Source organism: Pelecanus crispus, chromosome 1, assembly GCF_030463565.1.
Source record: "Pelecanus crispus isolate bPelCri1 chromosome 1, bPelCri1.pri, whole genome shotgun sequence".
Classification (NCBI taxonomy): domain Eukaryota; kingdom Metazoa; phylum Chordata; class Aves; order Pelecaniformes; family Pelecanidae; genus Pelecanus; species Pelecanus crispus.
In genome coordinates this window covers 197,078,170-197,104,554 of record NC_134643.1, presented here as the reverse complement: position 1 = coordinate 197,104,554, position 26,385 = coordinate 197,078,170, and the positions used below count along the sequence as shown (strand labels likewise).

General features: G+C 39.0%; 1 protein-coding gene across 1 annotated transcript in view; it reads left to right on the top strand.

The window, feature by feature from the left end:
• NEK5 (NIMA related kinase 5) overlaps positions 1-25,845 on the top strand; it is a 30,559-nt gene extending 4,714 nt beyond the window's left edge. The window contains exons 4-22 of the mRNA XM_075726177.1: positions 1,383-1,466; positions 1,574-1,644; positions 6,028-6,114; positions 7,234-7,288; positions 8,790-8,990; positions 9,086-9,158; positions 10,720-10,856; positions 14,790-14,989; positions 16,299-16,365; positions 16,715-16,834; positions 18,078-18,161; positions 18,266-18,370; positions 20,070-20,150; positions 20,976-21,044; positions 21,843-21,987; positions 22,180-22,311; positions 23,406-23,543; positions 25,073-25,187; positions 25,593-25,845. Coding sequence (XP_075582292.1) covers positions 1,383-1,466; positions 1,574-1,644; positions 6,028-6,114; positions 7,234-7,288; positions 8,790-8,990; positions 9,086-9,158; positions 10,720-10,856; positions 14,790-14,989; positions 16,299-16,365; positions 16,715-16,834; positions 18,078-18,161; positions 18,266-18,370; positions 20,070-20,150; positions 20,976-21,044; positions 21,843-21,987; positions 22,180-22,311; positions 23,406-23,543; positions 25,073-25,187; positions 25,593-25,845 — 2,217 coding nt within the window. The remainder of the gene's footprint in view (positions 1-1,382; positions 1,467-1,573; positions 1,645-6,027; positions 6,115-7,233; positions 7,289-8,789; positions 8,991-9,085; positions 9,159-10,719; positions 10,857-14,789; positions 14,990-16,298; positions 16,366-16,714; positions 16,835-18,077; positions 18,162-18,265; positions 18,371-20,069; positions 20,151-20,975; positions 21,045-21,842; positions 21,988-22,179; positions 22,312-23,405; positions 23,544-25,072; positions 25,188-25,592) is intronic.
• Positions 25,846-26,385: the final 540 nt, after the last annotated feature.

Genomic DNA, 26,385 nt, shown 5'->3' with positions numbered 1-26,385 from the left:
TGTAAATAGGTGAGTATGATAGGTATTGCAATTCACAGAAACGGCATTTCCCACTATTCCTTACTTACTCATTTTTTTTTTCCTAACTCTTAGCTTTCTGAAGGAAATTTTCTCTTATATATTGGACTTTCTACTGAACTCTGAGGTTATAATAATCCTGATATAATCAGGCATAGTCTTCCACTTTTGCAGGTACAATGTAAATTTACCTAGAAACTAGATAGATAGTGTCCAACCTGTTAGTCGAAATACACTCTGTGTAGAAGTCAGTTGGAAGTGAATTACTGGTTCAGTAATAATGAATTTTAACATCCTATTGGGAGTCATACTAGCTGTAGAGAGAACATGAGAGAAAATAAAGAGAGGACAAAACTACAGATCATGAAAACACAAAAGAGAGAACCAACACACATAAACCCCTTGACAACAGGACAGAATAACACATATCTAAAGAAAGGTAAAGGAAGTACAGATAGAAGAGTGGATTATAGAAACTAAAGATACATCTACCAATCACGAAAGAAAAGCAAATCGCCCAATTTAACATAACATTGTTAAAATATCTTTATATTTTCAAATGTATGCCTAAGAAAGTCTCATTTGTGGCATCAGCCCTATTCAGGAAATTATCTGCTTAATGTGAAGCATTACTAAATAGAAGATTATTACTGGAATCAAAGTCTTTCATGACCATCACTTTTTCTAAATAGAGAAGCATATAACCACATTGTACTTTTGTTTCTGAATTAAGTCCAAAGGCCCTTGTTCAAAAAAACACATGTATATTTGAAGTGAAATATATGTTTAAGAGTTGTACTGGGTCAAGGATAAAGGACAAACCTGTGTGCTTTCTTATTACGCAAGTTTCTTCATAGCTCCCTTCTTTCATCACATTTCAGTCCTTCACCCTTTGTTTCAGTTTTTTGCTGGGCCACATTTGGTAAGACTACAAATATTATAATGGGGTGGTATGACTTTCACCACTGAAGATTAAGACGACACTTCCCAGTTCTGTCTTAACTGTTATTTGAACTCACTCATTTCTAAATAAAGGTCTAGTATTCTTACTGTCCTTTGGCGTGCTTCTTCAGTCCTTGTTCAAGTACTTGTCCTGTCGCAGTCAGTGAAAGCTTGATGGGGATAAGGAAAGTGGAGCAGGTATCTATTTCCATTTAGTTTTGTGATAGCACTAAAAAAAATGAAAGGAGATGTTTATGACATTAATTTTAAAAATATTATTTCTTAATATTTTATATTGTATGTGCTCTACATATTTTAGATTTTGTTGTTGTCTTCATTTTATATATTTCAGTAAGATGCCCCACTGGACATTAGAGTCACACAAATTTATAGATACCTGTTCCCTTCAACTTCCACTGCAGATTCTGAGTTGGTTTGTGCAGATCTCCTTGGGCTTGAAGCATATTCATGACAAGAAGATTTTACACAGAGATGTAAAAGCACAGGTAGTAAAACTGATACTGGAGAGGGGGTGATTTTGTCCTGTAAAAAATATGCTTAAGAAGCTCTGCCATGTTTCATTTTCGTATACCAGTTTTGGTTTTATTTGCAGAATATTTTTCTTACCAATAATGGAAAGGTAGCAAAGCTTGGGGACTTTGGCATAGCAAGACAGTTGAACAGGTAAGCACCTTTTTTAATTAGTCTGTGACCTACACCAAACTGGACTGTTTCTGAATGTTCAGAATGCTACCTGAATGTGCAAATTGTTGTGGATTGTACTTGTTCAAGAGGTCTGGGATACAAAGGGTCTGATACTACATTTTTTTCTGTTATCCTAAAACATGCCATCCTGCACGAAACCACAGATGTATCCAGCCTAGTAACTGGACTTCTGTTATGTATAGGACATAGGGTGGGGAAGCCCCAGTCTTTCCCTATTCTCTGTGGAACTGACATAAAGAGATTCTGGAGGCACAGCTCCTGCTCTTGCAGCTGTTGGTAATCACTTCTGGTGCCTCATAAAAAAGAAAGTGAAGAGCATTAAAAACTTAGTGAAGAGCCTTAAAAACTTAGGAAAGAGTATAAGAAAAGAGTTTTTACAGTTTTTCTTTGTATGTCCTCCAAGACTGTGCCTATATTAATTTTTAAAAAAGGGCCAGAACCCACTCTCTGGGCCTGAGAATAAATGCCATGGCATGGCTTGCATCCATATGGTTAAACTCTGTTTTCCCAAAGAAGGTGGCCTTGTTTTTACTGATCTTGGGGACAAGGTTGGCCTATCCTGCATCGTGGCCAGGTGTCGGCTAGGAGAGTGCGGAGAGTGCTTTCTGGTGTGTCCAAAACATGCCAGGGGGCATGCTAACAACAGAACAATGCTTGAATTTGATCTTTTTTTGAGCTGCTTGATTATCTTTGACCTTGGCAGGATACTGTGGCAAAGAAGGTCCACAGTGTAATTAGGTATTGTGTGGAAAGGTAATTTCCTCTACTGATCATTTTGCAGATTGTCCCTCTAGTATCAGTCCTTCTCAGTTGCTTTGTACTCCACCTGCTGCAACTCACTTGTTAAAACTATTCCTATCCCTAAATTAAGTCATTGTAAGTTTAACCACATTTCTGTCTACACAGCATCAGTGAACAGATAACTTTAACCAACATCAGCATTTTGCTCATTCTCTTTAGATGTACTTAATTGTGTACATGTATTAGGTACCTTTATGCATTCTTCACATGGACATACAGCCCGTGTAATTTCTGTCAAGGCCCCATCAGGTTGGCTTTGGATTTAGACCTACATAACCTTGCCATTTCAGTGGCGCATCAGAGCTAGGAAGTCTTGCTGAGAGTTGGAATATATTGGATTAGCATGTTTGGATAGTGCCTTGATCCAAGCCTGCTCATCTCCAGGGATATGCCATGTCGCTGTTCGAGCTGCAGTCTCTGCCAGCTCTTGTACCTTTGTGGTGTGTTCCTTTGTGAAGCATAGACCTACTGTCAGTGCCTCAACTCTCCACATGCAAACTACTTATGCAGAAAGTGCTTATCTTCAGAAGTGTTCTGGGGATAATTGCTTTAAGGATTGCTCCTACACAGCAGAATAGTGCACAGCAGATAGGAAGTAAACCTCAGAATTTGAATGTCCAAGTATGGACATTTTAAAGAGTATTTAATAGGCATATACAACAAAATAATTGGAGCATGATAGTACTTTTCCTCATATAACAAGTGAATTAAGTTTCTCAGGCTCTCTTTTCCTCCTCCCCTGGGGTATACAAAGGCATTTTCATCTCCGTTTTCCAAAATGCAAAATAGTGTCCAATACTTTTACTTGCAGTTAGGTGTCTGTGGCACCTCTGGCACCCAGACTTCATATACTTTATAAAAGAGCGTGTCCTGGTTTTGGCTGGGAGTTTATTTTCCTCCTAGTAGCTGGTATAGTGCTGTGTTATGTATTTAGCATGATAATAATGTGATAAGACACTGATGTTTTAGTTGTTGCTAAGCAGTGCTTATACTACGAATTATAGAATCGTTTAGGTTGGAAAAGACCTTTAAGATAGAATCGTAGAATCATAGAATCGTTTAGGTTGGAAAAGACCTTTAAGATCATCCAGTCCAACCGTTAACCTAGACTACCAAGTCCACACTAAACCAATTAAGGGTAGACTAGACTAAACCATGTCCCGAAGTGCCACGTCTACCCGTTTTTTGAACACTTCCAGGGATGGTGACTCCACCACCTCTCTGGGCAGCCTGTTCCAATGCTTGACTACCCTTTCCGTAAAGAAATTTTTCCTAATATCCAATCTAAACCTCCCCTGGTGCAGCTTGAGCCCATTTCCTCTTGTTCTATCGCTAACTACTTGGGAGAAGAGACCAACACCCACCTCACTACAACCTCCTTTCAGGTAGTTGTAGAGAGCGATAAGGTCTCCCCTCAGCCTCCTCTTCTCCAGGCTAAACAGCCCCAGTTCCCTCAGCCGCTCCTCATAAGGCCTGTGCTCCAGACCCTTCACCAGCTTCGTTGCCCTTCTCTGGACACGCTCCAGCACCTCAATGTCTTTCTTGTAGTGAGGGGCCCAAAACTGGACACAGTATTCCAGGTGCGGCCTCACCAGCGCCGAGTACAGGGGGACAATCACCTCCCTGCTCCTGCTGGCCACACTATTCCTGATACAAGCCAGGATGCTGTTGCCCGCCTTGGCCACCTGGGCACACTGCTGGCTCATGTTCAGCCGGCTGTCAACCAGCACCCCCAGGTCCTTTTCGGCCAGGCAGCTTTCCAGCCACTCTTCCCCAAGCCTGTAGCATTGCATGGGGTTGTTGTGCCCGAAGTGCAGGACCCGGCTCTTGGCCTTGTTAAACCTCATCCAGTTGGCCTCGGCCCATCAGTCCAGCCTGTCCAGGTCCCTCTGCAGGGCCATCCTACCCTCGAGCAGATTGACACTCCCACCCAGTTTGGTGCCATCTGCAAACTTACTGAGGGTGCACTCAATCCCCTCATCCAGGTCATTGATAAAGATATTAAACAAGACTGGCCCCAAAACAGAGCCCTGCGGAACACTGCTCATGACCGGTCGCCAACTGGACTTAACTCCATTCACCACAACTCTCTGGGCTCGGCCACCCAACCAGTTTTTTACCCAGCGAAGACTACGACCATCCAAGACATGAGCTGCCTGCTTCCTAAGGAGAATTCTATGGGAGACTGTGTCAAAGGCTACTAAGTCAAGGACTTTTCAGCTTCCCATGCTCTGCCAGCAAGGCGGTGCACAAGAAGCTGGGAGGGAGCATAGCCAGGACAGCTGACCCAAACTGGCCAATGGGCTATTCCATACCATATGACATCATGCTCAGTGTATAAACTGGGGGAAGTTGGCCGGGGGGCAGTGATTGCTGCTTGGGGACTGGCTGGGCATCAGCTAGTGGGTGGTGAGCAGTTGCATCGCTTGTTTTCCTGGGTTTTGTTTCTCTCTCTTTTTTGTCATTTTCCTTTTCATTACAATTTATTATTTTTATTTTATTTTATTTTATTTTGATCATTAAACTGTTCTTAACTCATGAGTTTTCTTACTTTTGCCCTTCTGATTCTCTCCCCGACCCCACCAGGGCAGGGGAGGGTGAGCAAGCAGCTGTGTGGTGCTTGATTGCTGACTAGGGTTAAGCCACAACAGAGTTTAACTTACAACTTTATTGTCGTCTGGTATAGAGGGAGAGGAATCATAGTCTGTGAGTACCTTTTTCTCTCTGCTGACTTCCCAGTGACTCTTGATGACATCCACAGAGTAGATATCTAAAAGCAAGTGAAATAAATCCAACTGGTGCTATTTGGCTACACCTTCACAAGTCAGCACCAAAGATGGAACTAGAATTCATTTACTCCTCTTTTAGTTTCTGGGCAGTACTTCCTCCTTCCACTGTTTCTGGCTTGCATGACTGACTACCACCTCCACTATTCTTACTTCAATGAGTATGTTGGAGATGACTAATATTTTGCAGTGTCTTTGACAGCTTTCATAATTCTGTGTTAAGGATAAACATGCCTTGAAAATATTGATTACAATGTTGAGGAAAAGTGGGGAAAAGAGAACTTGTGTGCTTTCTATTTAAGTGCAAACACTTTCCGCTATTAAAATAGTTGGTTATTTTTGCATGGAACTGGGAAATGCTTTAGTTTTTCTTGGGGTGTTCTATTATTCAACTATTTGGAGAGTAGAAATAATGTCCCCCACAGGCTTTTCACCTGGGGCAAAGAAGCCTCTAGTTCAGTTGGATATAAGAGTGGATATAAGGAAGAAATTTTTTACAGTGAGGGTGGTGAAGCACTGGAACAGGTTGCCCAGAGAGGTAGTGGAGGCCCCATCCCTGGCAACATTCAAGGTCAGGTTGGACGGGGCTCTGAGCAACCTGATCTGGTTAAAGCTGTCCCTGCTCACTGCAGCGGGGTTGGGCTAGATGACCTCAAAAGGTCCCTTCCAACCCAAAGCATTCTATGATTCTATGATTCAATTGCTTGTAAACTTTTTCAGTGTGTAAGCCTTTTTCTTCATTGTGTTTCATTAGCACTACGGAATTTGCCCATACCTGTGTAGGGACCCCCTATTATCTGTCACCCGAGATCTGTGAAAATCGACCGTATAACAATAAAACGTAAGTCTCCGTCTTTCTTTCATATGCTTGTGCATGAGGGCATGCAGCTACAAGAGAACTTACTTTAGTAATGTAATGGTTTAAATCAGTATTTCTGCAGGGCACCAGGAATTTCACATGTCACCCTTTGTGAAGTTTTGTGTTACTGTGTACAATAATTAAGTGCATCAATCATATACAACAACTATGTTATACTATACAACACTGTCAGTTGTATTTTGACTCACAGTGTCCAGAGCACAGCAATCATGAATCTGTTGTGATTCATCTAGAGGCTTAGCATAATTATATTTTTTGTTTTTTATAAAATTACTTGCACTTTAAAGTTCAATCTCATTCTCTTTTAATACTCCTTATTAGTAGTGACGTGAAATGTAAAATAGGGGTTTTTTCCTTTGCTTTATCTGGTTCTCCATCAAATACTAAATTTCTCTCTGTGTTTCCAGCGCGTAATAACCGATGCAAGAATGGATCTTTTCAATTCCAAGTTTATGCCTTTTTGATACACTCATTTGTGATTTATAAAAATACACTAAAATGAAAGCTGCTGGGTTGGCAGTTCTGGAACTTTGCAGTAGCCACCTGCAGGAAAGACAAATAGGTCTGAGAATTGTAAAGGCTCACTCAGGCTTAACACAAAATACCAAAATAACAAGTTGAGAAGCACTGAAAAGTCAGGAGCTGAGTGAGCTTGACACCCTTCTCTGTGTGTGGGATGTGATCAACACCAAATATCCTGGAGCTCAGACTGGCATCTCAGCTCTAAGGTGCTGTTCACACAAGTTTACTCCCTTACTGTCTCCTTAACAATCAAGTCAGCCAGAGATAGCTTTGCCCTTTGTCCTGCTACAAATATTAAGCAGACATTCTTTATGTTGTGCCTTTTCCAATGATAATTGTACTACCTACTTAGGTACCACAGAAACATTGGTACCACAACTAGAAAGAAATTTCAGGTTGTTCTTTTCAGTGCATCTTAAGAAAAATTAAAAGATGCACCAATTTAATCTGTGATGGAATAATGTTAATAAATTTGAGAGCTGAGAATTGGTACTGCCTGCATGTATGAAAATATCATAGTCTTTTCCCTGAAATTTTGTAATTACTTTTTATTCACAGAGATATTTGGTCTCTTGGCTGTGTGCTTTATGAGCTATGTGCACTAAAGCATCCTGTAAGTACCATAGAATCAGATCCATATCATATTATTTAAACAGGTAGTGGGCAGCCTGCAAAAGCTGTAGTAATAATAGTATTCATAGTCAGCTGCTAGAATTATTTTCAATTTACTTACTGATATTAAAGAATGACTGCCAGTGTTTAATTTTTTGTATTGTGTCTGGTTTGTGCATACTAAAATACAATATATTATGTTGTCTTTCTACAATTTATACACACCTCCTCCCCGCCCCAAGGTGCATTTACTCTTTAATAAGTACAAAACTTTTTCAAAAGGCAGGTGAACAATTTAAAGAATTAAAGCCAAACCTCAAGGTTAGGCTTTAGGCATATAATTTTACTCATTTCTATTTGAAAATACCAATCTATACTTACTAAAGAGTTTGAAACCCACATTTCCCTAGCAAACAGTTTGAGTCCCCAGAAGCATTTTCCTACAGGTTTCATTTTGTTTGGAAGCACATTCATGTCAGAAGATAACTGAGGTAGCATCTTCAGGAAACTGTGTTGTCCTCAGCCTGATCTGAGCCTCAGATAATCCTCAGCCTGTGAGTGTTATGTAGAGAAGGGAACACAGCAGAGACTAATCCTGACAACAGGAAAAGGATCTGATTCCTGGGCCCAGCAGCTGACCTTTTGCTGGGCTTGGATGTGGGAGAAGGCAGAGCAGCACTGATAGGGAGAGCAATTGTGCCGAGCTGAAAGCAAGGGGATACTGCTGAGCAAAACTCCAGATTTCACAAAGTGAGAAAACATTAATATTACTTCTTATGAATATTAGCTGTTTTATTCTGTATTGCTGCCCATTTTTAACTTGAAGGCAGGGGCTAGATGCTGATGTACACAAGAAATGCAGCTGAAGTTAAGGCAAATTTTGTTTACAACACCTTCAAAATAGCCAAGTAAATAAAATGGTAATTTTAGAAAGAAGTTGCTTTCAAAATTAGTTTTGCCTTTATAAGGCCCTAAAAACTATATTGATGCTGACCTGTTAAGAGATCTCCTGAACTGAGAGGGCTGAGTTATCTGAGTAGCATCAGTTGTTAAAAATCAGATTATACCTTGGTTCCTGAGGGGGTGCAGAACTCAGAGGCTGAGTTGTGTGGAGTGAGGTTTTGAAGATGAACACTGTGAAGACAGTATGTATGCAGGTCTCTGTTGAACAGCTTTTGGCAAAATAAATCATGTTTCATTCTGGAAAAATTGCTACTGTATGACAGCAGAGTATGAATAAAGCTCTTCCAGGTACAAAAGCTATTGGACCTGCTGAGTCATGCAACTGAAACAAGTAGAATGTAACCAGAAAATACAATCAGAAATTGGTTATACTAATTTCCTACAGCAAACTATGGATAGCAAGAAAAGATTTGTGAAGAGATTGTATAGCACAGGGCTTCTGTCAGCAAGTACCTTTTTTTTTCAAGTTGGGGTGTCTAGTCCATAATTTTCAACCAGCAGTACTTACTGTCCTCTTTTTACTGTTTTCATTGATTAAGTTTGAAGGCAATAGTTTGCACCAGCTGGTGCTGAAGATCTGTAGAGGACATTTTCATCCAGTGTCTCCCAACTATTCATATGACCTGAGGATATTGATTTCTCAGTTGTTTAAAATATCTCCAAGAGATCGACCATCTATCAACTCTATTCTAAGGAAGCCCTTCTTGCAGAAGCTCATTCTCAGGTATTTGCCCCCTGAGGTAAGTGCCTGTACTGCTGCTTGCTGAGAGAAAAATATGTATCAAAGTAGTATGAATAGCTCTATCAGATACCTTTTTTCTTATAGATAACACAGGAAGAGCTTAGTCACACTGTGATACATAGCACAAGGCCTTCAGCATCACAGCCTGCAGCCAAACTGATACAAGGTAATGATAATAATATTCTTTAACATTAGTTCTACACTAACATTTGTTAGTTATGATATACGTGATGGCTATAACTTTCTCCAGCAGTCTTTATTGCACATTTGGAGTTTTACACAAAGCTAAAAATGAAACATTCACCCCAGACAGTGCATTGCTGTCCTGTTCAGGAAAAGACAACTTTAAGGCCAGCTCATTAGCAACCTTCAGCTAGAAAAGCTGCCATAGGAAAGTGCTGAAACATTTATCTTAATTCTTTTAGGAATAGAATTTACAAAACTGAGAGTCTTTGGTCTAGGTGCAGTTTAGGTCTGTCACATGAAAAACCTCCTTTCTCGTTTTTTCCAAGCTAGGCACAAAAATGCAAAAATCTTGCAAAATGTGCTCCACGGTATTTTACAAAATAGTAAAAATATATTTTACAAAATATTATAAATCAGATTAAATTGTGAGAGACAATGAACTCTATTTGGATTCAGTGCTCATTGATAGATCAGATTGTGTATGCACATTCTTAGAAAACATGAATGAGACTAAATGGTTTCTCTATGAACTCCTGAACATCTGGCATGTTTCTGGCAACATAACCTTTTCCTCATTCTGTATTCTTCAGTATATCATAATTATTCCTCAAATTTATGTTTGGAAGTATTAGTTTAAACAGATTTGTGAAAATAAACGTATGTAGTTTCTTAACTACACTATGGACTTCCCTCCCCACCAAAAATGTTATTTTGGAAATGACTTCCAATGAGATTTATCTGCCTTCAGGTCTCTAATGCAATTTGGATAGAGGCACCTGAACATCTAAGTCACTTAGGCATTCTAAAAGATATCTATGGTCATATACTCATAATTTTAATATATTTTATCTCCCAGACATGATACTCTCACAATCATTACTCAGGAAAATTTGAAAATTCATTTAGAAACTACTTAATCCTAGAAAAGACACTACTTTTCATTATTGCAGCTAAGGTATTTGCAAAATACTAACTGGCCAAACTGGAATGGTATGTACTTTTATTTTTTCCTACGTGGGGAACTGATAAAGTAAATTTTTCACTTTTCAGCCCTTCTTTCCAAATCTCACAAGTACTACAAGATTGTCTAGCAATTTGTAGAATACTGAGGGCTAAGTCTAGAATGGGAATGCCTAAGCAGGTAGATGCCTAGCTTCCAATGAAATATGAGCCTAAGAATCAGACCTCCTATTTTCTGTTCTTGGTACTAGCATCAAATCAGAATTCTAGTTTATAGAGGTCTCTCTTTTATTCATTGTGCTTCTTTGCAAAACTAATCAATAAGATCCACTTTACATGAGTGTGACAAATCATGATGTTTTCAAAAGCATGTCATTGTAAGAGTGAAAGGCAGAATGCCTAGGAGGTGTTAAGTATGGTGATGACAATGATGGTGATGATGATGAAAGGATGTAAGGAATGTTTGTTAGCCTGACCTGTCAGTGTTAGGTGTATGCACCTTACGATGGTCTGCAACTACATGATTATTAATCATGTAGAGTGCACAGAAGGTAACCTTTTAATCTTTCATACTTAAAAAGCACATAAACTTCAAAAAAGGAGAGTCCAGGACCAGTTTTCTCCAGAATCTGGAATGGTGGTACCTGTCAAGAAACAGGAATTATTTCCAAGAAATGATTGGAAACCACCTTCAAGAAGGCAACAGCCTATTTTTCAGGTACTGTGCATCCACATTCCTGTAATATTTAATCATCTTCAGAAGGCAAATTCCTGCTCTTAGAAAAGACCCTTTAAAAGGCCTTATAAGATGTATTAAATTCAGCTTAATGCCTACACTAAGTCAGAAGAGACAGTGAAGCACTCGTGAAGCCTCAGAAGAGGTTGTAGAAAGCCTAAGCGGGAAACACCAAATTTAGGCTGCTTCAGTATGGTCCTTTGTAACACAAGGAGTCAGGCATGCTTTGCATTTAAATTTGCACAAAGGCAAATAAACTCTGTGTTTGCATTTTTGCTATAGAAGCAAATACACTGATCTTCTTACTTCAGACCTTCTGAGAGCCCATTCACGGGCAAAACCACTGGCACCCACTGCACTTGTCTACTATTACAACAAACTAAACCCTACAGCAGAAAGCCCCAGTTCTTCACAAACACTTGTGTTCCGTACTCATTTTCCACCTCCTTCTTTCCTCAGGCTGGGTATCAGCTGTATGCTGTCTCCAGCCTTTTCCCTGGCATTACTTTGTACCTTTATGTTTATCTCCAAAAGCATAGTACTGCCTTGGGCGCTGGTGAGCAAAGCACATTCAGGACCTGGGAGCTCCCAGCACTAATTGCACAGTGCAGTTATGGTGGATTAACTGATGGTGGGGGATTGTGGAGTTCCAAGAACAGCAGCCCTCAAGCAATCACTTACACTACCTATGGATAATACTGGCCTTGTGCAGAATATAGGACTTAGTTTTCCTCATAGTCACATTTGTGCATATCCAATGCAAACCCAGAGATGGATTAAGTTAGGAAGGTTAAGTTTCCTTTCACTGTGCACTGCTGTAATCAAAGGCAGAATTTTGTCCAGTGTTTTGATCTATGATACATACTCTAATATTAACATTGGGAAAGTTCCCACATTCTTTCAGCATCCAAATGAAGCAACCAGTTTGCAGGGGTTGTAGGGATACTTGTATAGTGTCATACTTTGAACGTGTTGCTCCAGGATTTGCAGAATCACAGAACGGTTGAGGTTGGAAGGGGCATCTGGAGGTCACCTTGTCCAGGACCCTGCTTAAGGAGGGCTACCTAGAGCTGTTTGCCCAGCACCATGTCCAGGTGGTTTTTGAGTATCTCCAAGGAGGGAGACTCCACAACCTCTCTGGGCAACCTGTGCCAGTGCTCCGCCACCCTCACAGTGAAAGAAGTGTTTCCTCATGTTCAGAGGGAACCTCCTGTGTTTCCGTTTGTGCCTATTGCCTCTTCTCCTGTCCCTGGGCACCACTGAAAAGAGCCTAGCTCCATTCTCTTTGCACCCTCCCTTCAGGTATCTATGTACATTGATTAGATCCCACCTGAGACTTCTCTAGGCTTAACAGCCTGAACTCTTTCAGCCTTTCCTCATATGAGAAGTGCTCCAGTCCCTTAATCAGCATTGTAGCCTTTTACTGGGCTCTCACCAGTATATCCCTGTCTCTCTTGACACAGCACTCACGATGTGGCCTCACCAGTGCTGAGTGGAGAGGAAGGATCATCTCCCTTGACCTGCTGGCAATACTTTGTCTAATGCAGCCCAGGATATCATTCACCTTCTTTGCAGCAAGGGCCCGTTGCTGGCTCATGGTCAACTTGCTGTCCAGCAGGACCCCCAGGTCCTTTTCTACCAAGCTGTTTTCCAGCCGGACAGCCCCCAGCATGTACTGGTGCACAGTGCAGGACTTTGCACTTCCCCTTGTTGAACTCCATGAAGTTCCTGTCAGCCCATTTCTCCAGCTTGTTGTGATCCCCCTGGACGGCAGCACAACTTCTGGTGTGTCAGTCCTCCCAGTTTTGTCATCATAGAAGCTTATCAAGTCAATCAAGCATGACTTACCCTTGGTGAGTCCATGCTGACTGGTACTGATGATTTTCTTATCCTTCATGTGCCTGGAAATGGTTTCCAGGATTAGTTGTTCCATCACCTTGCTAGGCATTAATGTGAGGCCGACCAGCCTGTAGTTCCCTGGGTCCTCCTTCATAGAATCATAGAATCATAGAATGATAGAATCATAGAATGCTTTGGGTTGGAAGGGACCTTTTGAGGTCATCTAGCCCAACCCCGCTGCAGTGAGCAGGGACAGCTTTAACTAGATCCAGTTGCTCAGAGCCCCATCCAACCTGACCTTGAATGTTGCCAGGGATGGGACCTCTACCACCTCTCTGGGCAACCTGTTCCAGTGCTTCACCACCCTCATTGTAAAAAATTTCTTTCTTATGTCTAGTCTAAATTTGTTCTTCTTTAGTTTAAATCCATTATTCATTGTCCTGTCACAAAGATTGCCTCCATCCTTCCTATAGGCCCCCTTTAAGTACTGAAAGGCTGCAGTAAGGTCTCCTCACAGCCTTCTCTTCTCCAGGCTGAACAACCCCAACTCTCTCAGCCTGGCCTCATAGGAGAGGTGCTCCGGCCCTCGGATCATTTTTGCGGCCCTCCTCTGGACCCGCTCCAGCAGTTCCATGTCCTTCTTGTGCAGCTTCTTCCTGCCCTTTTTGAAGATATGAGTGACATTCGCTTTCCTCCAGTCCTCAGGCACTTCTCCCAGTCACTGCCATGATCATTCAAAGACAATAGAGAATGGCTTTGCAATGACATCTGCCAGGTCCATGAGTATTCGTGGATGCATCCCATCAGGGCCCATGGACTTAATGTTTGTCCAGTTTGCTTATGTATTCTCTAACCTGATTTTCTCCCACCAAGGGTACATCTTCCTTGCTGCATACTTTTCCCCTAGCCGCAGGGGCTGGGATTCCTGAAGGCTGGTCTTGCTAGTAAAGACTGAAGTGAAGAAGGCATTTAGTACCTCAGCCTCTTCCATGGCCTGTGTCAGCAGGGCACCTGCTTCACTGGTCACAGTTCTCAATCCTCTTACATTTATTTAGATGACCTGATTTGTTCTCCCTATTGCTTGGAATTGCCATGCTTCTGGATACCATACCGTAAAACTTATTTCAGTGAGGGACAAGAAAAACACATTTTGAGGTTACCTCTTCCTTGGGAACATTATTGTCAGTGTAAAATTTTCTTCTTATATAGTTAAGAATTTGTATTCTACTGTAATCTGGATTATACCGTAGGTAGATGAGCCTATTTTAAAGGTTTCTAAGAAGGAAAACAAGGAAGACTAGTTAATGTATTTACCATCTAAGGAAGGGATACTTAGATTATTTTTAATTTATGTGAGAAAATAAGCCAAATTCAGCATTTTTCTTAGATGCTATATAGTGGGTTTTAGTCTCCCGCCATGGAAGAGTTTGTGAATGTCTTACCACACTTCTTTTATATCATGCAGTGGCAGCTAGACCATCACCTTCTCTCCATTGTTCTTATAAGAAATGGAAAAGACAGTCTTGTCACAAAGTAGAAATACTGCATGTTTCATTGCAGTAAGGACTTTGAGAAATGAAAGGCAAGCTCCCACAGGCACATAATCAAAGAGCTGGTGACATGAAGTAGCACAGTGCTCCCCTGAAAGCAGCAGCTAATGTGTATACTGCCCAGAACTACCTCAGATTCCCCTTGCTCTCACATGTCAAAATGAGATTCTCCTGGAATTAATTCAGTGCTTTAGGCTTCAGAACAATGAAGCGGGTCTAGGGCAACAACACGACAGGGTACAAAGCCCCATGCTGATTCACTTGCACAACAATATGGGCTGCTGCTTAATGACAGGAGCTGGTGGAACAGTGGAAAAGGAAAAGACAATGGGAAGTTACATATGCTGTGAGAAGTTAGGAAGTTTCTGGGTTATATGTGAAAGGATTTGGAAAACTTACACTAGCTATACTGTAGGCAGCCTATATTACCATGCAACTCAGATTGGGGAGGAGGACAGAAGTTAATTCAAACGTGTACTGATACAAATGCGAACAGATAAATTAACATCCTTTATTGTGTTTTCAGCCACAGAGCTCCAGATTTAAGGTGGCAGAAAGGCCAGAAAGTATTAGAGTACATGGCCATTATGGTCATTACTATGATAAGCTTGACAACTTGCAGAGGAAAGCTAATGCACATTATGACCTTTCTCATATCAGCCAAAGAGTTGAGGAATACTATAAATCAAAAGGACAAGTTGCACCTCCACCCCCACCACCCGACTGGTAAACTTTTCTCACTCTATTTATTAGTAGTGAAATATCATGCATGTTTTGAGTTATCAGCCTTCCTGATTAGGTAACACTGGACATGGCTTATTCAGTCTAATTCCTTCTCTGCTTGGTCTTGATACATTTTTTTACATAAGTTTATTGCACAGCAACATAATTCCTGTTCCTGTCTATCCAGAAGTTCCTTCTGAATGTATTGTCCTGATGTTTGACATTTCGTTGTCTCAGCATTTTATTGGGTAAGAACTAAAACACAGGCTTTTTGTAGACTTTCTGATTATATCAAGGATAAACACTGTCTTCACTTCCCACCAGGATCAGAACAATATAAAGACCAAAAGTAGTTCTCCACTTGAGGGAACAGAGTGGGAGGCAGGCCATGAAAATGTTTTTTTCTCCTGCAGAGCTTATATTTTGGTTTCAGATGTAAAGACCCTTTCTTCAGCAGTTTGTTTACTTCAAAGCCTTTCTCTTACAAAGTAGAGGTACAACCTTTTTATTACTTTAGAGATTGCCTGTCCATTCCATGACTGGCCATTTTAGGTGTGGATGAGCTTTGAAAACCTTGAGAAAGGAAGGTAAGGATTTTTTAATACTGCCTACTTTTAGATCCTTCCTTTAAGGTTGACTGAACCATTAATTTTCATTCAATGACGACAGTGTTTAGAATGTTTCAGTTAAGGATCACCAGCTTTAGAACATCTTGTCTGAGCTGAGTTTCTAGTGTCTTATTTAAGGACAAAGCCAATTCAGTTTGGCTCCCTGGGGCACAAGTGGATTCTGAAGGTAGGAGATGAAAGAAATCAGGGAGCTTACAAGTGACTGCTGGTTATTTTATACAAAAAAAAAGAGGTAAATGTTTAGAAACCATAAAACTACATAAATACAAAGTTGGCTGATAGAATTAGGCACAGAGGAGAAAGGAAATAGAAAGTTGTGGAATATACAACCTCCATTCTGACAATTTTCCCTCACTTTGAGGATTGGGAAAAACAATTTTATTTTCATTAACACTTTCACATACCATTGATCAAATAAAAGGTAAAGGACTTGCTGCACTGTTCATAAGGCTAATGTAACTGAGGTAATAGGAAAGGGAATGCCCAAAGTGGATATGTTTTCTTTTTGTTATTTTACTGTTGTTCCATATTTATACCTATTTTATCCATATTTATATATTCATGTAGTACAAAGAGAGCTCTGTTTGTCATATGTGATAGAACCTATAGACAACTATTTGTGCAGAAGATAGCAGAGTCGGTGAAATAAAATGTAGTATATGAACACCACTTTCTTCTCTCAGGCCTGCAGAATATCTTCAAAGGCGTTTTGAAGCCCAACAGTACAAGATTAAAGTGGAAAAACAGCTGGTAAGTAAATACTGAATCACAGAATAAAATCTGTAAAAGAAACTGAATTAAAATCCAAAAGATGAACTGATGTCTTTCTAACAGTAAGTTAGAAAGCTGTCACACTGACAGGTCGAAAGTTCTGCTCTAGCAAATTCATTGATCTGCTCTGCAATGCTCATCTTGAGGTTTTATTTTCTGATACAAAACTGTAGCAATGTAAAATTCTACTATAACGTTTTCCTCCAAAAATATACCCTTGCCTTACTGCACTCTTCAGTGGAACAGGGAGAGTGAATTGAATGAGCACTGAAGGAAAGGATTCTAAACAAAAATTCCTTTGCTCTGGGATTTTTTTGTACATCCATAGGGACTGCGACCATCCTCTGCTGACCTATATCATGACCAGATACAGAAGCAGAAAATAAAGGAAGAGCATCTCAAAAACCATCAGCAGTACATGTCTAGAAAGAATGAAATGAAAGAACAGGTAAATGAAATTTCTTCCTTAGCTGCTTAAAGCTGTCTTCTTACACTCCTTGACAGTAGTATTCTTTACATAAGAATTGATTCTTTTCCATCTGATCACTGGGAAAACATAAGCTGTTTTCATCTGGTTCCATCTTACATAAACTGGTGAAGACTTGCACAAAAGCTGATGTCCATAATAATTTCATAAACCGTGGCCTTGATTTTGATTTCACTTCTACTGAGATTAGAGGAGTTACACCACTGAACAAACTAATGTTGGAGGATGACAGATCCTCACATTTACAAATCAGAGAAGATAGTCATACATGCATTATTCATGTATGTGTATTCATTGTTCATAAGTTATACTATGACACTTAGAATGTGATATAGTAGTACGTGAAGCATACTACTTCCCTGCTATGTTATAACTTTTGGAGATTATTTTATACAGAAACAATATACTTCTCCGGTTTTGCTTTTGAGTGACAGAGAAAACAAACTGATACTTCTTTCTTACATGAACACGTGTAAATACATTTAATCTTTCTATTTTTGATTTATAAAAAAATGCCAGAATAAATATGAATATATTAACTTTTACATAATGGTCAAACTTCGGAGTAAAAACATACTCATCACGTACACATTCTTCAGAGACTGTTGCTGCTTAGTTCCACAAAGTCTGTACTAAATACACCAAAAAAAGAAATTTTACAGATTTGTCCATTTGTCTATTGGGATAGACTCTCATATAAACAGTAACAGAGATGTCCTTAACACAAAAATTATCTTTTGGCCAAATTTGAAGTTTTTGCTTCAAAGCATAGGAATGTTGAAGCTTCTCCAAGGAAAGATTACCATTTTTTTTTCATTTTGGGGACCAGGTTGCAATACAATAAATAATACGTAAATTTTTGTCCTCCTAATTTGCAGTCCTCTATTTTTGGATTGCAGCCTTAGAGTCATTACTCAATCTGTACGTTATTCTTGGAATTAGCTGTTTTAGATATAATTCTACAGAAAATCTAGCCTGAAACAGTCTAGAAAACTTAAAAAACGTTGAAGTCTGGAAGAGTTGTAACTCCAAAATATCCTGTAATTGGAAGTATCAAGCAATCTTTAAAATTGGCAGTAAAGGACACTGAACCCTTTTTCTTGTATATACACAGTTTGATATCCATAGAATATTTTGTTTAGCTAGTGTTATTTCTGTATGTATTTCTTATACATATGTATTCTAACTTACTGTTCTTTAATAGGAGTACCTGAAACAATTGCAGAAAATTCGGGAAGAATACCACAGTGATATAAAAGAATTCAGATTCAGAGTGGGAGTACTCCAGGTAACAAAGCTCAAACATACACATAGTCGTATTTCCTTTTTCTTTTTTAAGCTAGTACACTTAATTAGAGATTGAAATGAACATTTTATAAAAATGTTCCCTAGGAGAATAAAAAATTACAAGATAAAACCTATCTTGTGAGGCAAGGGAAAGCTGAGGATCAGTCTGAAACCAAGGATACAGCTGGAACAGGAGAAGAATCGCTTCAGGTATCAGTACCATCGTCTAGTCTAAACAGAACTTTTTGTGCAAGTCCCGCATGGTTCTTGATTCATTCTCTGTGACAAATCTGAAGAAAGGTAAAGCTTAAATCTCACCTGATAACTTGCACTGTATGTGAAAGTCTCCTTAGGTTTCCTTCATGAATAGCCCGGAAAGTTTCTTTGGCTGAGTTGTTTCGGTAATTCTTTTTCGTCTGTAAATATTAGGATGTACTTTTACTTAATTTCTTTTTGTGGTATGTTTCTTTTCCTTGCTTTCTGAGTGAAGAAGCCACTCACAGTGCAAATCTTTGTGAGAATTCTGTGCAGAAGATACAGCAATTCAAGAGACCCCAGAGTAGCATTGTGTGGAAAGTGAGAATCCAGTTTCATGTGGACTCCTTACTTAAACAAAAATTTGGAAGAAGTGGGAGGAAGAGGCAGAGCCAAAGCTTTCCACCTACAGGACTCCTTCACTTCCTTCTCATCAAATACTACCAAAGCAGCTACTGGAATGGAGTTTCAGAATTGTTCCACTTCTACTTTGCAATATTGGCATTATGAACATTAGATGAGGTTTCCAGACCACATGGAGTTCTGCAGCAACAAGTTCACTTTTCCTCAAGTGAAATGAATGAAAACCTCAATTTACGAAAATTAATTTCAGTGTGCAAATTCTCAGTCTGTTCTGAAGGGAAAACAGGCCTGATCTAGCTACTAGGATTCTTCAGTCAAGATTTGCCTCTTGTGGTGTAGGGCTTCCTGCACTTGTTCAGTAGCAAGGGACAGACTTCCACATAAACCAGCGACAGACATTGCTGCCCTGTTGCAGCTGGAACTTGGGCCAAACCTGCCAATATTAGTAGGATTCTTTTCAATGATTTTCATTGATCATCCTGGATCTGGCTTTTACTAAAACAAATTCATAGATCACTTGGTAGGATAAAGTAGGTTGTAGGCAGCCAGAGCCACGATAGGACAGAAATTCTATTCCCAGTGATTTAATGGGAAATACATGATAACAAAAAAGAAACACTAGATTTTGCACCTGCTTGGTGTCACCTTAGTTCATGGGTACTCCATCTACTGGAGAAACTGCATAGATATTTAAATAAAAGTAAGATCTGAACTGTTGTGGTTTCACCTGAGGTTGAGGATGTGCCCTGATTGCAGCAGATCACTGAAGGAGCTGCATACAGTTATTTACTTTGCTTTTATGTGGCAGGTTCTAACATAGGACATCGGAATATGAAAAAGGGTAATTAAATAATTTTTAGGTGTTACCTAAAACAAGCAAACAAGATACTATGATACATGGCTGTACCTTCTACAGGCATAGGTTTCCATTATAATCTTGATTTTCATCACTTCCAAAATTTTCCAGAATGAAATCAGCCTGAGTCATCTTGCATATGATCATAAAAAAAAAAAGTATGATTTATTTCTTGACACAGTACTGTATCCTCCAAACATAGGTTTTTGAAAAATCAGAGGTTTGCACTTTACGCAAGGTTTCCTATTTTTCTTTTTGCCAGATAAGTCAGAATTATAATGTCAAAGTCTAAATAAGGCAACGAATGGAATATCCTTACAGATATACATACAAGGAAATCAGTGACTGTGTTTACTACTTAAACGAGTCTTTTTTTACAGGGTATACAAATATTCTGGTTCCAAAGTTGGCAGGTTTTTTTTTTTCTCCTTCCAGGACATGGAAGAAAACTTTAAACAAGTCAGACTCCAGGACAAGCAAGATCAAAAAATCTTAGAAAAGAAACATAACACAAAGGTATCCATCCTTATTGTTGTATTTTTTTCCATTTTCTTCCTACACCTGTACATTTCAAATGATTGTGTTACCACAGTAGCTCTAGAAACCAAGTTATTTGAGAGTCAATTAAGAGTGTTGACTGTTTGTTAAAAGTTTATGAGAAGAGGGAATCACTAAGAAAATAAATGTATCATCATGTATCGTTTGAGGGAGTCTCCCTTTAGATATTCCCAGACAGTAATCAATCCCTACCTACTCATCTTTATATCAAATTGCATTAGTAGTGTATGTTTATTAGTAGTCATGTTTACTCAAAGTTTAAGTGAAGTCAAGCCAGGCTGCTAATTTCTTATCATTTTGTTATAAAACATTATTATCTATAGTGCTTTTTAAATTGTAGAAGGGGATAGAAATTGAACAGAAATGCACATAAGGTATCATGAAGGTTTCTGACCATAAGATCATTGTGAAGTGTACTAAAGGTCTTTTGTGAAATACTGCACAGAAGCAGTACAGTATTCAAATTTTAATACCACTTGAGAACGAGCTGTAAGAACCAGCTCTGTATTGCAATGATTTGAATTAAATGATTATCAAAGACACCTCTCCTTAAAATCAAAAGAGGATACAATCATTTGAAAATATCCATAAACTATACTTAGAGAAGTCTATTTTTGTCCAATTTGTTCAACTTTGATCTCATTAAATAGAGTAAAAATATTGTTAAATAAAAGTTATTTTCAATAGAAGAATAATTTTGAAGTTTGTACTTCATATAAACTGTGTACATTTAATTAAATGGTTTTGTTTAATAAAATAATGAAGTGTGTGAATTTTCTTTAGGGAGGAGTAAAGTTTGAAATTAATTTAGATGTATGTGTTCCTGAGGAAGTCAGCATTCAAGAAGCAGAGGTACGTTGTAGTTATATTCAAAGCATTTACATTAGTAATCTGAAACCATGACAGTAGCTCCATGATCTAAGGTTTCATTGTTTCCACTACCATCATGCTCTACCTTTGTTGTAATGAAGCTTCCTATTGAGGATTTGTTGACATATTGCATATATCTGACCTTCAAGAGGATAATTGCGTAGAAGAAAATTGGATGATATCTGGGTCAATCTTTCACATGGTAAAAGATGAAGGAGTGCAGATATTTAAATTTTGTAAAGTGGGCTGAGGGGAAGAACTCATCTCAAAATTGAGTTAGTCTGCAAATGCCGAATTTGATTTGTAAATTGTTTTACTACATTTCTGTTTCTTTTCACTAGTGTTGTATCTCAAAGCAACAATACTGTTGTGATGAACCAGCTGTTATTTAGAAAAAGTGGAAGTGAGACTACAGACAACATTATGTGATTTCATTTATTAAAATGACATTTCTAGAGGATTGACATGTAATAGCTACCTATTAAGATTTTTATGAGTATGTTAGAATTTTTAAAGTATTTGTAACAACAACACTGAAAATATAGTATCTTTCTAGTGTATATATTCTTAATTTATAAAGCACTATTTTGTCATTCTGTTGTTTCACGTCTCTGCAGAGCCCCATGAAGCCCTCTGATACACAAATCACAGTGAGAATTTTGAGTTCTGCTGCTTCACTTTTTGTTACAAAATTTGCCCGTATATACCTGAGAATGGCTGGCAAACGCAGTAAAATGAGAAGTGATTAGTTATTGTCCCATATTTATTTTCTCTTTCTAGAGTAACCTATTGTTTTTTCAGGTACTAGATAAACTCAATGAGACTTTAACTTTTGTGGATGGTGAGAATCTTAAGGAGAAATTGGTGGAAGTTTATGAAGATCATATGGACAAAGCTTTGGAAGAACTATCTGGATACCAAACAGGTATTTTTGGGGGAAGTGCAATGCTGAATGTTAATCCGGAAAATTACTGAAGAGTTAGGTAAATTCAGTAACTCCAGGCTATAGCATGTTTATCTGATGAGCTCTCTCTTTATATCACATAATATTATAATCACACTGAAATCTACTTTAAAAAAATGAAATAACTTTGCCTCCTCTTTTTCTTCCCCTTAGAGTCCAATGATATTGGTGATACTAAAGAAAACAGAAAACATTGGCAAGCTGGAGCCCCTCAGACACTGCTGAGTTTTTTAGCTGATGCTGATGTCACTTCTGTATGTCCTACCATGGCTGAAAATGAACTTGGTAAGAAAGTTTTGGGTTTTGGTGAGTGAAAGTAGAGAGCTGCTAAAATTCAGCCAGACTACTTACAGACCTTTGCCAAAACAATTCCATACCAGAGCGTTCACATGATATGGCAGGCTTTTAATTGCAGGACTTCATAATAATTGAGGTTATTGTATGTGTTGAATCATAGAATGCAGTCATCATTTTCCCCTCTGTCTAATATTGCAATCATGTTGTGCTGCTCATACATATTAAGAGGGCTGCATTTTATGAATCACTCCGTGGCCTAGATAACAAGGGCTAAAAATGCCAGTCTGTGCAACTCATCCACACCACTTTCTTGGGCCCCAAGTTGATGAAACACAAGAACTGAGGCAGTCAGTTGCCAACACCATCCCAGAATGTGGTGGAGTTCTGGTTTCCCACTCCACACACCAGTGTAGCTACACAGTCACAAGCGCATCCTCACACAGGTGTGGCTGTGGCGATGCTCCTTTTCAGAAGCAGCTAATCGCTGTTTCCCACAGTACCAGTGCATATGTTCCCAGGCAGCCAGGTATCTCCAGTGACTGCTTGCTGCAAACGAGGGGCTCTTCCAGCATTCCAGCATGCTTCCAGCACCCTAGATACACAGAAACAACCTGAAGAGTTTGCATGGACAGTGAAGACAAAGCAGAATATTGTTAATATGCCACTTCTTGTTCATTCTGCCTTAGATGAAAGAGCATAGGGCACAAGAGAAACAGGAACTCCTTTGAAGCTTTTTCAGCCCCCAAGAAGCCAACGAGCTTGAGACCAAGGACTGCTCAATGAAGCTGCACTTGCCTGTTCTGGGCCTAATAAGCAGTTACTTGAGCTTTTACTTTATTAAAACTGGTGTTAACAATTTTTAGTGACAAATAGCCCAAACTATTTTTTTTTGTCTATGGTATCAATCAGACCAAATACTTATTAAAAATTCAGTATTCCACAAGGGAAAAAAACCACCAAACAGGATTCCAGCATTACACAAAACGAAGAAATAAGTGTCAAGACTAGAAAGTCTGAATCTGACAAGACAGTGCCAAGCCACAGTCATGCTTTTGTGACCTGAGAACCTTCCTGTTCTTCAGCTGACCATGCTATTCTGCCTGAAGACATCCCAGAAAACAGGAAGCAGTGGAAACAAACACCACCAGGGACACTCCTGGACATCTTAGCAAAAGCAGAGCTGTCTAAGGACTCCTTCATCCGGCTTGAAGGGGAAATAGGTAGGATGTTTGTTACTCTAAATTCTACAAGTTTTTCTTTAGTGTATTATTTCTTCTACTATTGGCAGAGGATCTGTGATGGGAACTGGCATTTTGAAGCAGTTGGCAAACTAGAAAAACACGGGCAGCCTGTCCCAGCAGCCACTGCTCTCTGTCCTGTAGCAGTGAAAGGCCTCTCAGGACGTTGCTGTTTTCTATAGCAGGGAAAAGGGCAAGCCCTACTTACCGACTATTACTTCATATATAATTCTTTCATTTCTTGGGTAGACAGAGGTAAGCTACTGCTGCCAGCAAGTTGGTAGATACCACAAATGTGGATCTAGCCCCTGCAATTGTTGAAGAACCCTGTAAAAAACATTTATACAAATACATGTATGTCTGAGGAACAGCTGTAAACTGTAGTACATGGTGGCTTAAACTACAGTGGTGACTTACTTTACAACATAGTCCATGCTGATACAGCTGACACTGCAACTGATTCAAACTCACTTATACTGCAGCACACTTTCCTCAAGTACAGACTGGTTTAAAAATTACATTTACTTTGCATCAAAGTTGTTAGCAAAAAAGCCAAGTATTTTCCATAGAAAGAGGCAGTAAATGTAACTGGACATTGTGTTTTTATGCACAATTGACAATCTACTGAATGTATAATTGGATGACAGGACTTTTAAGTCAGCTAAATTGTACATGCCAAGTTTCAGTATTTGTAATGGATTGTGAGAAATATCTTTCATTTGCAACTGTGCAGTCAGCACTCTCCTGCTAATTATGCCTCACATACAGGTTTTCTCATAGTATTACAAGCTCTTTTAAAACTGCCCCATCCTGAAGGCTAAGCCAGCTAACGGTACTAGCTAAATTCCTAGAACGAGCTTTATAGCTTGCACATCTTAAAAAAAATCAAACCAAAGCAAGAACAAGGTCACACAGGTATTCTAACTGCTGCTGGCTTTATCATTTACATTTAATAAAATATGGCACTCTCTCTATACCCAGTTCTGCCCTGCTACTCAAGCTGACATTGTGGAGCACAGTGTTACCCAAACTGACAGATTTCTTTTGGATCACATGCAGAATTTAGTCTTTATACTAAAACAACTCTTAGCATTGTTCTCCTACCTTCAGGTTAGGGTTGCCTTTCAGTCTTGAAAGCGTGCATTTTTAGGGAACTGTAGCTACATCCAAGCAGCAATTTTCAGTCTTTCCCAAACAATATTCCCCTAAGTTTTCCACTGAAAATGCAGATCCCTGTATTGGGAACATAAACCTACTAACAACAGATCGCCTTTCTTTCTTGACTTTTATAGTCTTTTGGTTATGGTCTACAAAGACACTAGGTTCCGCTGAGCGGAAGTTACAAACCACTGACTAGAGGCATGGTATTTACATTGTTGTAAATTGAACAACAACAAAAAAAATTCAAGCATTTACTTAGTTGCTATTACTTTACATACACTTTTACAGTTAGCTGTATATATATACAAATAGCTATATACAAATAAAGGAATGTTTCTCTTCCTTTCCAGAAGGAAGATTAACTATGTTGCTTCCAAAAGAAAACAAGGCAGATGAGTCAGAAACATACTCTGCTGTTGCTGTTGATGAAGGCAGACTTGAGCCAAGATCAGATGATGACGACACGTAAGTCAAGCACATCAGAAGAACAATCCATACAATTGAAGCTTTCATGAAATGACAGGTTGCGTTGCCTAAACCTTTTCTTCTGTTATTTTAAATTCATAAATGAAGAAAACTTGTTTTACAGAGTCTGCTAATTTAACTTTTAATTCTGTAATTTGTCACATGCCAACACTGCCATTAAAAATGTTATGCAGAAGTATTAACATGGCTTTGCCACTCCTGTTCTCTTACCTTATAAATACAGGTGAACAATCTCACGGAGAAAGAAGAAACAGCTCACATCATGTGTGTAGCTTGTGTATTCTTTCTAATTAGTTTTAAAAAAAATCTCAAAGGCCTTGAAAGGAGAAAGGCTTGTAACAAAAATACATTTAATTAATATAGTTATCTTGTTTTACTTCACAGAAATTTTGAAGATTCTGAAGATGAACTGAGACACGAGCTGGAGGAATCTCTGGAAAAAGTGGCAACTTCTCCAGCAGAAAGCACCATAGAGTCTCCCACCCTTTCAATAAATAAAGGTCAAACAGATGAAGAAAAGATGAGTTTACCTCACAAACTACTTGGAAAATCTGATGACGATTTAGAAATTAGCCATGGTTCGTTTAGTGGTGACACACATAATGAAAAAGGCAAGCAGGAAGCAAGAGCTACCTAGAACACGAGCATAGTTACTGTCTTAAAACTTCAACTTGCTTGAAATTTCAGCCACATCAGTAACAAAATTTAAGGATAGCTGACATTAAATGCCAAGTAAATCAACTGCTTTTAAACAGTGCTAAACACTCAGTTAAAATTAATAGAAGATTGTTGCTATTTTGTTTGAAAGGAAAATAAAATCAGGCTACTTTTCAGATGTCTAAACATTGAAAAATTCTGATCCAGACTGAAATGCACTTTCATCTTTATTATTCTAAACTACCTGGGACATCTCTGACAACACTTGCTTGAGCAAATTTCTCTTTAACCATTTCTGTATCATGTCAGAAAATCTCATGGTCAGTGTATTTTATTTCCCTAGCTCAATCAACTCCTTGTTTTAAGAAGCTCTTCCAGCTTTTCATAATCCCTGTGTACTGCCAATACAGCTTTACAATCCATAGTTTCATTTACACAGCACTGACCCTACACAGCATCACCAACTGCTCAGCAGTTTATTTATATAGTAGCAGTAAAAGGGTTTATTAGCACCATGAGA